General features: G+C 35.8%; 2 protein-coding genes across 7 annotated transcripts in view; one reads left to right on the plus strand and one right to left on the minus strand.

Moving 5' to 3' along the window:
• rgs14a (regulator of G protein signaling 14a) overlaps positions 1 to 13,989 on the minus strand; it is a 438,366-nt gene that overhangs the window by 401,584 nt on the left and 22,793 nt on the right. The window lies entirely within an intron of this gene.
• The window catches only part of adad1 (adenosine deaminase domain containing 1 (testis-specific)), an 80,600-nt gene that overhangs the window by 13,234 nt on the left and 53,377 nt on the right, over positions 1 to 13,989 (plus strand). For 4 of the 6 annotated variants that reach the window (XM_087280617.1, XM_087280618.1, XM_087280620.1 and 1 more), the window contains exons 8-11: positions 965 to 1,135; positions 3,869 to 4,101; positions 5,670 to 5,904; positions 8,541 to 8,673. In XM_087280617.1, coding sequence (XP_087136743.1) covers positions 965 to 1,135; positions 3,869 to 4,101; positions 5,670 to 5,904; positions 8,541 to 8,673 — 772 coding nt within the window. Of the gene's footprint in view, positions 1 to 964; positions 1,136 to 3,868; positions 4,102 to 5,669; positions 5,905 to 8,540; positions 8,674 to 10,534; positions 11,451 to 13,989 lie in introns of those variants that run through there. The other 2 variants (NM_001290213.2, XM_087280619.1) reach the window with 2 other exon arrangements.

The following is a 13,989-nucleotide window of genomic DNA, read 5'->3' on the forward strand; positions in this document are numbered from 1 at the left end:
CAAGTTCATTAAAATAAGAGTTTGGTCACCTAAAGTCTTTAAAAATAGAAAATAAAATAAATGTAAATTAAATTGAGTCATTGGAAAAAATACAAACTACAAAATTTTAACTAAATATATTTTTTAAAAATGTTTTTCTCTAATTTATTCATGTTTATTCAAATTAATAGCAGCATCTTGCTTCTAGACCAACATGATTAGTGGCCAGCCCAGTGTCCTGAACCTAACCCAATAGAACACTTATGGGCTGACATCAAAAATGCTGTTTCTTAGGCAAAACCAAGAAATGCGGATTAATTGTGGTGTGCGCTAGCTGTTCAAAAATGTTATTAAACTGTTATTAAACATTAAATATGAATTAAAATAAGAGTTTTGTCTCTTAAAATATTTATGAACAGAAAGATAATACATTTAAATTCAAACCAGCAATTGAGAAAAATAAAATGAAATACAAACTACAAAACTAATTATTTTTTTTGTTCATGTTCATTAAAATGAACAGCAGCATCTTGGTTCCAGACCAACACAAGTAGTGGCCAGCCCAGTGCCCTGATCGTAACCCAATAGAACACTTGTGGGCTGACATAAAACATTTTGGTTTCTGAGGCAAAACCAAGAAATGCTGGTTAATTGGTGCCAGAAGCAGGTCAACTCCATGCAACAGCTTATTAAATCATTAGATTCATTAAAATTAGAGTTTAGTCACCGATAATCATTAGGAATGAAAATATAATACATATAAATTCAAACCAATTATTGCAAAAAAAAAAGTAAAACTACAACATTTCTATTAAATTGTATATATTTATCCTGAATTTACCTGTTTCTTAAAATTAAATTGAATATTTTCCCCAACATATTAATTTGAGTAAATGTAAATAAATGGCAATGAGCCATTAGTCAGTCAATGATTGATTTAAAGCACCAATGGATGGAACTTAAAATGTGATTGTATGTGCTGCAGGTTTCTCTACAGGAACTTGTTGCTGTTCTTCAGTAATAACAGCGCTCTAAAGGAGAAGTCGGTGTTTCAGCAGGACGAGACCACCAAACTGCTCAGCTTCAAAAATCACATCACTCTGCATCTGTACCTGAGCCAGCTGCCCAAAGGAGCATCACAGATCCCGTCTCAGCTGTAAACACACACTAACAGACACACTCAAAGCAGAAAAGCACACCTGACCTGCTTTCAAGAATTGTTTACCTCCAAAATAACTTCCATACTGATACATTTCCTGCTGTTTGTTTACCCTTATTTATTCAAGATGTTCATTACTTTCATACTTCAGTCGTAAAATAGAAAACGTACCACGATTTGCTTGATCTTTTCCAGATATGAACTTCTTAGCTACAAAAGTTTGCATCTCAGAGCTTGTGGTTAAAACTATGGACGTTTTTGTTTAGAAAATGAGCAAATGTTTGCAAGGTTTGGCTCTTATTCCTCGTCTTGGATCATTTATAGCTCTTTGAAACCACATTATAATTGCTATTTTAATGTGCCTCCAATCCACTGACCTCTATAGAAGTGCACTAGATGGAGAAAAATCCTGCATGTTTACATAAAAAAAACAGAAGAAACGCATGAATCTAGGGTGACAAGGGGGTGTTTAAATTATCAGTATTTTTTTTATTGAATTGATCCTTTAAACCTTTAAAGCCTGAAGTTAAAATAGACAGAAACTTCTTTGAAGATCTCATTTAACATTTAGACAAAAATAAATGCAACACGTTAATTAATAGATCCAAAAAATGGGTAAAATAGGGCATTAAATGCTGATATTTATACGACCAAGAAGAATTCTGATGCTTGAGATTTTTATAACACTACAATAGTGTACTTTCATTTTCCTTCGGCTTAGTCCCTTTATTTATCATGGGTTGCCACAGTGGAATGAACTGCCAACTATTCCAGCATATGTTGTATGACTTCCAGTTGCAACCCAGTACTGGGAAACACCCATACACACTCATTCACACACAATTCGACCAATTTATTTTATTCAATTCACCTATAGCACATGTGTTCAGACTGTGGGGGAAACCCACGCCAACATGTGGAGAACATGCAAACTCCACACAGAAATGCCAACTGACCCAGCCAGGACTCAAACCAGCAACCTTCTTGCTGTAAGGCGACAGTGCTAACACTGAGCCACCGTGTCGCCCATAACGGCGTACTTATACTACATGCATCAATATGTCTTAGGAAGATTAAATTCAATGCACAGTGTGATGAAGCTCTGTTGTTCAAGATATATCAAGCAATACAATGAAGACCGAGAGATGTTTTAAAGACTCTGGAAAAGCATTCACCACTGAAGAACAGAGAACGTGATGGTTTTGGAAATAAATATTATCATATATTCCACTCATGAATTTATGAATCAAATTTGATCTTGAATAATATGTACCTAACAAGAATCGGTAAACATTTAATCGCATAAAGACAAGAACGGTAACTTTAACTAGATCGTGCGCAACCGATTTAACAGCAAAGCTTTCTCAGTTTAACTGGTTGAGCTAAATTTTAATTATTTGGATTCCTCCTTGTGCATGCTCACAGAATGGCTTTTATTTAAAAGATATACAGGTGACACTTTATTTTATTGGTGCATTTGAGTATTAGTAGACTGTAAGGGTGTCACGATCCTCCAAATCCTCGATTCTAAAGGCATGATTCGATTACATTTTCGATTATGAATAATTAATTAATTAATGACCAATTAATTATTTGTAGCCTACCGTTTAAACTACCTGACCTGACTGGTCTTTGTTTTACCCATAAACAAATCATACAGTAAATGAATAAAGGCAAGACACACACATAATTACCACCTGTCAATCACTTTTTCGTGAATAGGCAGTGATCTGTGTCGTTATAATGGCGTCTGTAAAAAAGACGCACAACCAACAGGAACCAGCCAACAGTATCTGAGGTGTTCGCTAAAATGACTAAGTACAAGTGAGTGAAAGATTGAAGCAGTCCTCTGACTGCCTGGACCTGCTGTCTCGAGCGCATGGCTGTGTGTGCGTCTGTGTCTGTGTGGTCACGTGATGTGCATTTTCAGAGGTAGAGAGGAAGGAGGGCTGCTCAGAAATGCTACACGTCACTGTGGATGTCAAATCGTTGTAGTTCTAAAATGCCATTTAAAAACAAAGACAGTGTAAACAGGGCCTGAGTGTGTACTTTACGCGAGTGGATTTGCAACGGGGGCGGGCGGAGGATCGCGATGCCGGTGTTGTCTATCGGACGAACCGTACGTAATACGTACATAGCAGAGCTTGCAAAACTGTGTTTTTCAACACGAACGTTGTCAACATAACTCACTGGAAATCCAAAATGCTTCCACACCGGCGACTTCATTGAAAGAGGAGAGGGTTTAAGTTCTGTCGACGGGTCTCCTGCTTCTGTAGTTTAACAAGCACTTCAACAAGCCGGTTTTTTCCCGCTTGGCAGGCCAAGCTGACGTGACATGGGGGCGTGGCAGCATCGACGATTCTATTTTTTGATTCAATAATCGAAATTGAGCATAAATTTCGTTCGATTTCGATTAAAAATCGAAATCGTGACACCCCTAGTAGACTGCTTAATATCTGCTGATTCTGCTCCTTCAACAGACATTTAACTGACTATAAGAAACTTTGCAAGTGCATGTCAACTTACACTAACCCCAAGCCTAACCTACAGTCTACTTATAATCTAATGACAATTAGTTGATATGTAGATGCAATGTAACTTAATTCAACAAAAGGACCATCAAATTAAAGTGACCGAAATATAGCCCAGACATGCTAATCATGCAGGACATTTTACAGAAAGCTATTTGATTTCTCAACTTAAATGCCAACAGTTATTCTTGTTTTCTAGCCGACTCAACCCTCTGTCCATCTCTGCATGGGAGGTGAATAATCAGATCAGTCTTCACGTGGTGGTGGAGGGGAAAGTATTCTCTAAGTTCTCCAGCTCGTATGAGCAGATGGGCTCGCATGTGGTCAGTATGTCCGCCACCGATAAAGTCATGCAGTGGCAGGTGTTGGGCTTCCAGGGGGCGCTACTGAGCCACTTCATTGAGCCCATCTACATGAGCAGCATCTTCATTGGTAAGTTTTTATCAATCTTTTTATTGGTCAGATACAATAGAAGTGCTCTCATTTAACCATGATTTTCTATCGATACTATAATATTCATTTTTGGGTAAACCTTTCCTTTAAAACATGTGCAACTTGCCCTTTTTTCTTGCACATGTTGTTTGCTGTTCCCAAAGTAACCGAAGCACATGCTGTAAAGGCTCCGCCCTCTTTTGGAAATGGGGTGGGGCGCTGCAGCTTATTTGCATTTAAAGAGACACAGAAGGCAATGTGGTTGTAATAAGTGCACTCAAGTATGATTTTCTAATGATACTGTAATATTTTTTTCCATATGCATATGCTTTGTTTGTTGTTTCCACATATAGCACAAGCTGTAAAGGCTTCGCCCTCTAATATTCATTTTGGGTGAACTTTTCTTTTAAAACAAGCACACATATATATTGTTTGCTTTTCCCAGACACGGTACAAGTTGTAAAAGCTCCGCCCTCTACTGGAAAGGGGGTGGGAAGCTGCAGCTTATTTGCATTTAAAGAGACACACAGTAAAACAATATGTTTTCAATGAAAGTGCACTCATTTAAGGATGATTTTATAATAATATTATAATATTCATTTTTGGGTGAACTTTTCCTCTAAAAAATGTGCATATGTTTCATTTGCTATTTCCAGATAGAGCACAAGCTATAAAATTCCCTGCCCTCTTCTGGAAAACTTGTCTGCATTTAAAGAGACACAGAAGAAAACAATGTTTTTGCAATAAAAAGTTATTATTTAAGTATTATTCTTATTTAAGTATGACTTTCTAATGATACTGTAATCCTCATTTTTGGGGGAACTTTTCCTTTAAAACGTGCATATGTTTTGTTTGCTATTTTTAGAGTAACCGAAGCACAAGCTGTAAAGGCTCCGCCCTCTTCTGTAAAGGGGGTGGGGAACTACAGCTTATTTGCATTTAAAGAAACACACATAAAAAAACCGTGTGTGTTTATTTCCATTCAAAAGATGCAGTAATACTGCACCTTTAAAGGTTTTGTGAATTTAAAATAATATTTTTTTAGATGTTAGTATCAGTATGTTGTTCTTTAAGATATTTATAAACTTCCTTTATAAACTCTGTGGTACAAAACAGCGAAGAAATTTACATTTAGAAAATATAACCCTAATATAATCATCAAAAACGTGCATTTTTTTCACTTTTGCCTAAATGGATCAACAATATTTCACATCAGCTCATACTTCAGTTTCTCATCAAATCTTCTGACCAATCAAATGCTTTCTAGTGTCTGCCATGCCCCGCCCCTTCTTCTCATTGACTTTTCATTTAATGCGCTTGAGCTCAATCACTCTCACTGGCAGAGCTGTGAGAAAAACAAAACACGATTGGCTGTTTTTATAAAGGGGAGGAGCTACTCTATGCCCCGCCTTCATGTTTCAGTTGAGTTTACATCAAAAATACAATAAAAAATGCACATTCACGAGACCTTTAAAGCTACATTCATAGTACCTAAAACACAACATTGGAGCAAGCTAAACTGAAACCAAACCGGCTAATGATACAGGCCCTGATGTTGTTTTTCTCAGGTGATGGCAGCTGCAGTGATATCCGCGGTATGGAGATGGCAGTGAACCAGCGTGTGGATGGCATCACCTCAGCGCTGCCCTTGTATTACTGCGTCTACCGACCGCACATCAGCCTGGTGTCTTCAGCCATTCCTTCAGACACACGGCCCACACAGAAGTTCCTCAGCCTCAACTGGAGCCACGAAGACCTCACTCTGGAGATGGTGGACGCTCTGGAGGGAAAATCCACAGAAGAGTGAGTAGACACAATCTGCATTAAGGATGGGTAATATGCATACTTAATGCAATAACAATATCATTAGCTATGTTTCCATTCAGAGATGCTAATTAAACTTACAGTTTAGGATTATTAGACCTAAAAAGTCCAGGCGCCTCATGTACGAAGACTTGCGTTGAAATCATACTAAAACATTGCGTACGCACAAAGCTGTAAATGTGGGTACACAGTAAAAATTCAGATGTATGAAACACTGCGTACGCTGAATACCACGCATATTCTCTTTGTACATCCAAATGAATGTGAAACTGAGCGCACGTGCAAGAGCGCAAAACCCCTCCCTGCCTCCTCCCCCCTATAAATATGCTAATCACTCCACTTTGGTGTAACCAACGAAAAAGCGATGGCAAAAGCAAGCAAGAAGTGAAACTTCACAGAATGTGGATTGGAGGTGCTCCTATCGGAGGTAGACCGGAGAAAATCTGTGTTATTTGCAAGTTTGTCCTCAGAAATTATTAACAAAAGAAAAAAAATAGAGTGGGAGAGTTTAGCTGACGCGGTTAACACAGTGGGGTCTGAACATCGCACTGAGTAAATTAAAAAAGAAATGGTCCGATGTAAAGGTGCAGGTTAAGAGGAGAACAGCAGCGCACCGTCAAAATGTGGACGGGGGAACAGGGGATGCTGAACTAACACCTTTTGAGGAGAGAGTTTCCTCAATTATGGACGACACAATTTTAGAGTTAAATATTTTATCTCAAATGGTGGAGTTTAATTGACTTTTACAATTTTTTACATTAAAAGATATGTAAAAAATAATCTTGTGCAATAAGCAGGATGTTTTTCTGAACATTTTGGTTCTGGTTTTGTTGTATAATTTCATATGGTTGAATTTAATTCATTACCATGGTACTCTTTTTTAAAAATCAAGTAATTAAGCCTTGTGCAACATAAAGCGCACATATTTATGCCTATCTGACCTATTTTTGGCTCAAACTATAACAGGGGCTAAGAATTCAAGCATCAAGCTTTACCGTGGTTCAACAGCATGGTATGGAAACCTTATATACCTGCTAGACATGTGGATGATCCCATCCCGAACAGCTGGCATTGCATGGCTCAAAGATACTTTATAGTGTGCAGTTTAACACAACTGCCTCTAGGAGTCGCCAATAGAAATAAAGCAGACATGAAGTTGGCGCAGACCAACACACATTCTCACGTTAATTTCATCGTTAGTAAATCTAAACATGAGTGTGAAACCTGGCGTACGCAAAGTTTTTGTGCGTACACAGCATTGAAACATGAGGCTCCTGTACTTTTAGAGAAAAGTATTATTTTTTCTAAAAAAAACATAACAAAAAGTGTTGTCAGAACACACATGCAATGTAATATCTATTTAATTCATATTACATGCTGTTTGGTGATCTCACAAATAAATCCAGAAGAAATCACATCTGATGCCAAAATAAAGTAATTTCAAACACTTGATTGATGTTATATCACTAAGTCTCTTCTTTCACTGCAATTTATTCGCTGGAGAGACTGATTGAAGATTTTATTTTAATCATGAAAAGTCTAATTCTGATCATGGGGTGAATTTGTATTCATATAATGCAAATAATAAGATTTATTTATCCTTACACTTCATTTTATATTGCACCATGTATAAATATAACCACCTAAATGTAGAATTTTACTGTAGTGTTGGCCATTTTATTAACTGTTTCTTACATTATTCATGGAGTTAAAAGCAAATCAATGCATCAATAATTGATTGAATGAATTGATTTGATTGATTACTGTGTGCTAGGTCTGTACTAAGAAATAAATGAAACATAAATTATGTAGGCCAGGGGTGTCCAAACTCGTCCTGGAGGCCCAGTGTCCTGGAGAGTTTAGCTCCAACCCTGATCAAACACACCTTAGCCAGCTAATCAAGCTCTGACTAGATATACTGGAAACCTCCTGCAGGTGTGTTGAGGCAAGTTGGAGCTAATCTATGCAGGACACCGGCCCTCCAGGATCAAATTTGGACACTCTTGATGTAGGCCATTGGTGGCCCTAAATTAGGCATGTCCAAACTCAGTCCTGGAGGGCCGGTGTCCTGCAGATTTTAGCCCAACTTGCCTCAACACACCTGCAGGGATGCTTTTAGAAAGCCTAGTAAGAGCTTAATTAGCTAGTCCAGGTGCGTCTGATTGGGGTTGGAACTAAACTATGCAGGACACCGGCCCTCCAGGACCGAGTTTGGGCACCCTTGCCCTAAATAAAGCATTAAGAAGCATTATAAACATCTTTTTTTTTTTTTTCACTTAATATACAAAATAAAATTCAACTAATTATGAAAACAGAAAAATATAAACACACAACAAACTAATTATAAAAACCAACATTTATTAGAAACTTCCAGGTTTTCAAACTGAAAATGAAAGTGAAAGTGAAACTTTAATGAGTTAAGTGTGCTTTATAAAACTTGCATGTCTCTAATTTGGCATTATCACAAATTTATGGCACTTTGACCATTATTTGAGTTTAATTGCATTATACATCAGAATTATCTAATTTCAACCGCATGTTGAAAGTTGGCAACCCTGTTTGTTGTATTGATGGAGCTTTTTTAAGCTTGTCATGTTCATTTGTGCTTTTTCCAGCTCTCCGTTTAAGAGCAGTCCAGCTCTGGCCAGCCGTCTGTGCAAGGCAGCGATGTTCAGTCGATTTAATTTGGTAGCTAAAGAGTCCCAGAGAGAGGAGCTGCTCACTGCTGTCACCTACAGAGAAGCCAAGGTACTGCACGCTGCCTTATTTACAGCACGCACATGAAGAGCTGAATCTCATTTCTGATTAATACTGTTGACTACTATTGAATTGAATATTACTGAAAAAATAAATAAGATTAAATTAATGCAAAAAACAAAATGATACATATGGAACAGCTAAAATAGCTTAAGACTTGTCATTGTATATACAGTTGAAAACTAAATTATTAGACCTCCTCTGAAAGTTTTTTTTATATGTTTTTTTCATATTTATCTCAGAATTGCTTATTTTTTAAGAGTCAAGTCTGGAGAATTTGTTGTGCTCTTAGATTTTTCAATGGAAGTCTATTAATTTATTTGTTTGTTTATTTATTTGTTTGTTTGTTTGTTTGTTTATTTGTTTATTTATTTATAGAAATAGGCTAATTTTACAAGTACCACAGAGTTAAAGTGTTGAGTTTTCCTATTTTTAATCCATTTAGTCAATACGACCTGAACTCTTTTAGCTTAGCTTAGCATAAATCATTGAATCAGATTAGACCATTAGCATCTCACTCGGAAAAAAAACTCCTGTGAAAGGTTTTTTATTTATTTATTTATTTTTATTTTGATCTTTTCCATGGTGACGATGCATCATATTTTGCTAGTTATTTAGCAAGATACTAGTATTCAGCTTAACTGGGATAATCGAGTTAATTAAGGAAGTAATAGCCAAACAAAAAGTATCTTTGAGGGTAAATTTATTGACCTTAAAATTATTTTAAAATAATTAAAAAATGGTTTTATTCCAGCCAAACTAAAACAAATAAATAAGACTTTACCCAGAAGAAATAATATTATAGGAAGTACTGTGAAAATTTGCTTGCTCTGTTAATTGAGAAATATTTGAACACAGTTTTAAGATTTCGCTGGAGGGCTAATAATACAGTCTTTAACTGTATATATTACCACTCTCTGATGATTTAAAGTGCATCTTTTATTCTATTTGTTTGTACAGTAAAAAGGTCAATATTATCCTGTCAAAAATGAGAGACAAACTTACTGGTAATTCATTTAATTCAACATTGTTTATGAAGATGTATTTAAAGATAAATAGGCAATTGCATTTTAGCATAAATTAATTGATGTATTGTTAATTATGCAGAAAATTATGTATAATTTGCATGAATATATTTAAATGAACAAATATTCATTTCAGCAGCTCAGAATTGCTTATTTCTCTTGGGAGTCAAGTTTGGGGAATATATTGTGGACTTATATATTTTTAAAGGAACTCTTTGTTTGGATGGACAGACAGACAGACTGACTGACTGACTGATTGATTATATAGATAGGCTCATTTTACAACTACCATAGAGTTAAATAGTTGAGTTTTACCAAGTTTAAATCCATTCAGCTGATCTCCAGGTTTAGTGCGAACACTTTTAGCTTAGCATAGATCATTGAATCTGATTAGACCATTAGCATTCCATTTAAAAACATAAAATTTAAATCTATTTAAAGCTTGACTCTTTTGTAGTTTACTAAAAGTAAACCTCATTTACTTTGACAGACAGAAAATGAAATGGTAATTTTTGAGTTAGAAATTGACATTTTTGAATGAGATGCTAATTGTCCAATCTGATTCAATGATTTATGCTAAGCTAAGCTAAAAATGCTTCCGCCAGACTTGGAGACCAGATGAATCCATTAAAAAATGGTTGAAGTCAGCTGTTTAACTATATTTTCCTTCAAGAAGTGGAGTGTTACTTTAAACTTTCCATATGCATGACCAAATATGGGCACTTTGAAAGGAAATCATTCTTTAATACAAACTCCAACATGTTTATCAATTTAGTTTTGTGTTTAATGATTAATATTGACCGTCTTGTTCTTTAATAAACGTCAAGATGATGGCGAAGCCGTACCAAGAAGCGAAGAGCATGCTGAAGTCCTACCTGGAAAGAAAAGGCTACGGCCAGTGGGTGGAGAAACCACCAATCAGTGACCATTTCTCCATTTGAGGATCCACTTTCAGCTGCCGCAATGCCATGTTTAGTTCTCTGTGTGTTTAAATATGCTGTGAGTGCATGCTAAAGTGCTTTAGGTTTGCTTGTTTGTTTTGTTTTGTTCAGTTTTTGTTGTTTATCGATGGCAAAAAAAGGCTCTTATAGAGACGACAGACAGCACATGTGTTTGTGGACTGCGGGAACTAAAAGTTTCTTCAGGAGCAAAGATATTAAATAAAAACAGTTCAAGACAGTGTGAGATGATAACAAACGGGGAAGTTCTGCTTTGTTTCTAGGTAGAAATGTAAATGAAAGTGTGTTTTTGGTCATTCATTAACATTAATGTCAGAAATGTGTGTTAAGGAAATTATATTATGTAGGAATCTACTTGTGTTTTTTCTTTTACTGTGAATAACAAAACAAAAAAGACAATTTTGAAAAAGATTGCTTTGTGTACCTGTTACAGAAAACATTATTGATTATTTTTGAGCGAGAAATGGACATTTATGAGTGAGATGCTAATGGTCTAATCCGATTCAGTGATCTATGCTAAGCTAAGCTAAAAGTGCTCCCGGCAGATCCAGATATCGGCTAGTTGGATTCAAAAATGGTTGAACTCACCTGTTTAACTCTGGGATAGTGTAAAGTTTAAAGAGTATAAACAGATTACAATAACAGTTCAAGTCAAAGTGTCAGATGATAACAAACGGGGAAGTTCTGCTTTGTTTCTAGGTAGAGATGTAAATTAAAGTGTGTGTTTTGGGTCATTCATTTGCATTATTGTCAGAACAGCATTAAAGAAATCATATTATCAGAATCTTTTTTTTTTTTTCATTTTACTGTTAATAACAAAACAAAAAAGACAATTTGTAAAAAAAGATTGCTTTATAAACCTGCTACAGAAAACATTATTGGTTATTTTTGAGCAAGAAATGGACATTTATGAGTGAGATGCTAATGGTCTAATCCGATTCAATGATCGATGCTAAGCTAAGCTAAAAAATCTCCTGCCAGGTCCAGATATCGGCTAGTTGGATTCAAAAATGGTCAAACTCACCTGTTCAACTCATTTCAAGACAAAGTGTCAGATGACAACAAACGGGGATGTTCTGTGGGTCACACTTTGTTGATGGTTCGTTTGTTGAATTAAGTTACATTGCATCTACATACCAACTAATTCTCATTAGATTATAAGTAGACTGTGAGGTTGGGGTTGGGGTTAGTGTAAGTTGACATTCACTTGCAAAGTTTCTTATAGTCAGTTAAATGTCTTTTGAAGGAGCAGAATCAGCAGATATTAAGCAGACAGTCTAATACTCAAATGCACCATCAAAATAAAGTGTTATCGTTCTGTTTTGTTTCTAGATAATGCAAATGAAAGTGTTTGATTTTGGTCATTCATTTGCATTAATATTAGAACGTTGTTAAAGTAGTCAAATCTGAATCTATTTGTTTTATTTTTCTTCATTTTACTGTGAATAACAAAACAAAAAAGACAATTTGGAGGCAAAAAAAAATCCTTTGTAAACCTGTAACAGAAAACATTATTGTTTTTTTTTTGAGCGAGAAATAGACATTTATGAGTGAGATGCTAATGGTCTAATCCGATTCAATGATCTATGCTAAGCTAAGCTAAAAGTGCTCTCTCCATGTCACCTAAATAGATAAAAAAATGGTCAAACTCACCTGTTTAACTCTAGAAGAGCATACAGTTTAAAGAGCGTGAACAAAAATCTTATTTACAAAAAAACAGTACAAGACAAAGTGTCAGATGATAACAAACGGGGAAGCTCTGCTTTGTTCTAGGTAGAGATGTAAATGAAAGTGTATTTTTTTTGGTCATTTATTTGCATTATTATCAGAACAGAATTAAAGCAATCATATTATGTAGGAATCTACTTGGATTTTCATTTTACTGTTAATAACAAAACAAAACAAAAAAAAAAATCCTTCGTAAGCCTCTGTTACTGAAAACATTAATACCTGACTGTAGCTGGGTTTTTCCCTTTTTAATGCGTGTTTAAGTATCAAGTGCAAATAATGCCTTTCTTACTTAGGCTTTGGTTCTGTTTCTAGTCCAGATATCTAACACTTCCTAAATCAAGAAGCATTTTCTAGACAAGCAAAAAATATTCTCTTGTTTTTAGAAATAATGAGTCAAAATTAAGTGAGATGTTCATTAAAACAAGTGAAATAATCTGCCAGCGGGGAAAGCAAATTATATTGTTTTCACTTTGAAATAACTTTACTTTGCTCTCCCCATTTGCTTGTTTAAAAGGGTAAAACTCACTTAATTTTGATTTTATTTCTGCAAACAAGACTACATTTTTAGCCCGTCCGGAAAATTCTTCTTGATTTAGCAATCTAGATATTTGGACTAGAAACAAAGAGAAAAGTCTAAGCAAGAAAAGCTGTAGAGATGCCAAATTTAAATAAAAATCCCTTAATTCACAAAAAAAGTAGTTCCTTAAACGAAAGGATTTTTGAGAATCTCTTTTTTTAGTTCCATATAAATAAATGATTGTTGCTAAACTAACCTTCAGCCAGATTCTGATTCAGCTGGCAATTGATGACAGCATGGCGGTGGTAAAGTGTTATAGTGTTTTTATGTTTGATGTGAAAACGAGTGAATGCAAATAATGAACGATAGAAATGCGCTTGAAGACCGCATGACTGTACACTACCTGACAAAAGTCTTGCTGCCTATCCAAGTTTTATGAACAGCAAATAATAACTTGACTTCTAGTTGATCATTTGGTATCAGAAGTGTCTTATATGAAAGGTAAAGGCCTCTAGATTTTGCTGATTTGAGCTCAATAAAATCTGATCATGTCTTGATGTTGACTGATTTGATGAAGACAGTGCGCTCTGACTCTGCTCAGACTAAAGTGTCATCACTGAACAGAAATAATGTCCAGTATAGAATATAAAGTCCTGCTGCAGTGGAGACAGAATGAATATTGTGTCTGACTCCATCATGAGCTTGGAGGACTGCATCCATACATCTCTGACATGACTCAAATCACTGATTAATAAAGTCATCTGGAATGAAGAAGAAAGCGTTCAGCAGGATCCCAGAGTTCATCAAGAGTCTTTGTGTTCATCTTCATTACCTCCTCCTTCATCTTGCTCAATAATGTTGATGTCTGGTGACTGGGCTGGCCAATCCTGGAGCAGCTTGACCTTCTCTGCTTCCAGGAGCTTTGATGTGGAGGCTGAAGTATGAGGAGCGCTATCCTGCTGGAGAATTGTCCCTCTCCTGTGGTTTGTAATGTAATGGGCAGCACAGATGTCTTGATACCTCAGGCTGTTGATGTTGCAGATCTCTCGCACGCCCTCATACTGAATGTAACCCC

The sequence above is a fragment of the Danio rerio genome, chromosome 14, assembly GCF_052040795.2.
Source record: "Danio rerio strain M-AB ecotype USA chromosome 14, GRCz13ab, whole genome shotgun sequence".
In the NCBI taxonomy this organism is placed as follows: Eukaryota; Metazoa; Chordata; class Actinopteri; order Cypriniformes; family Danionidae; genus Danio; species Danio rerio.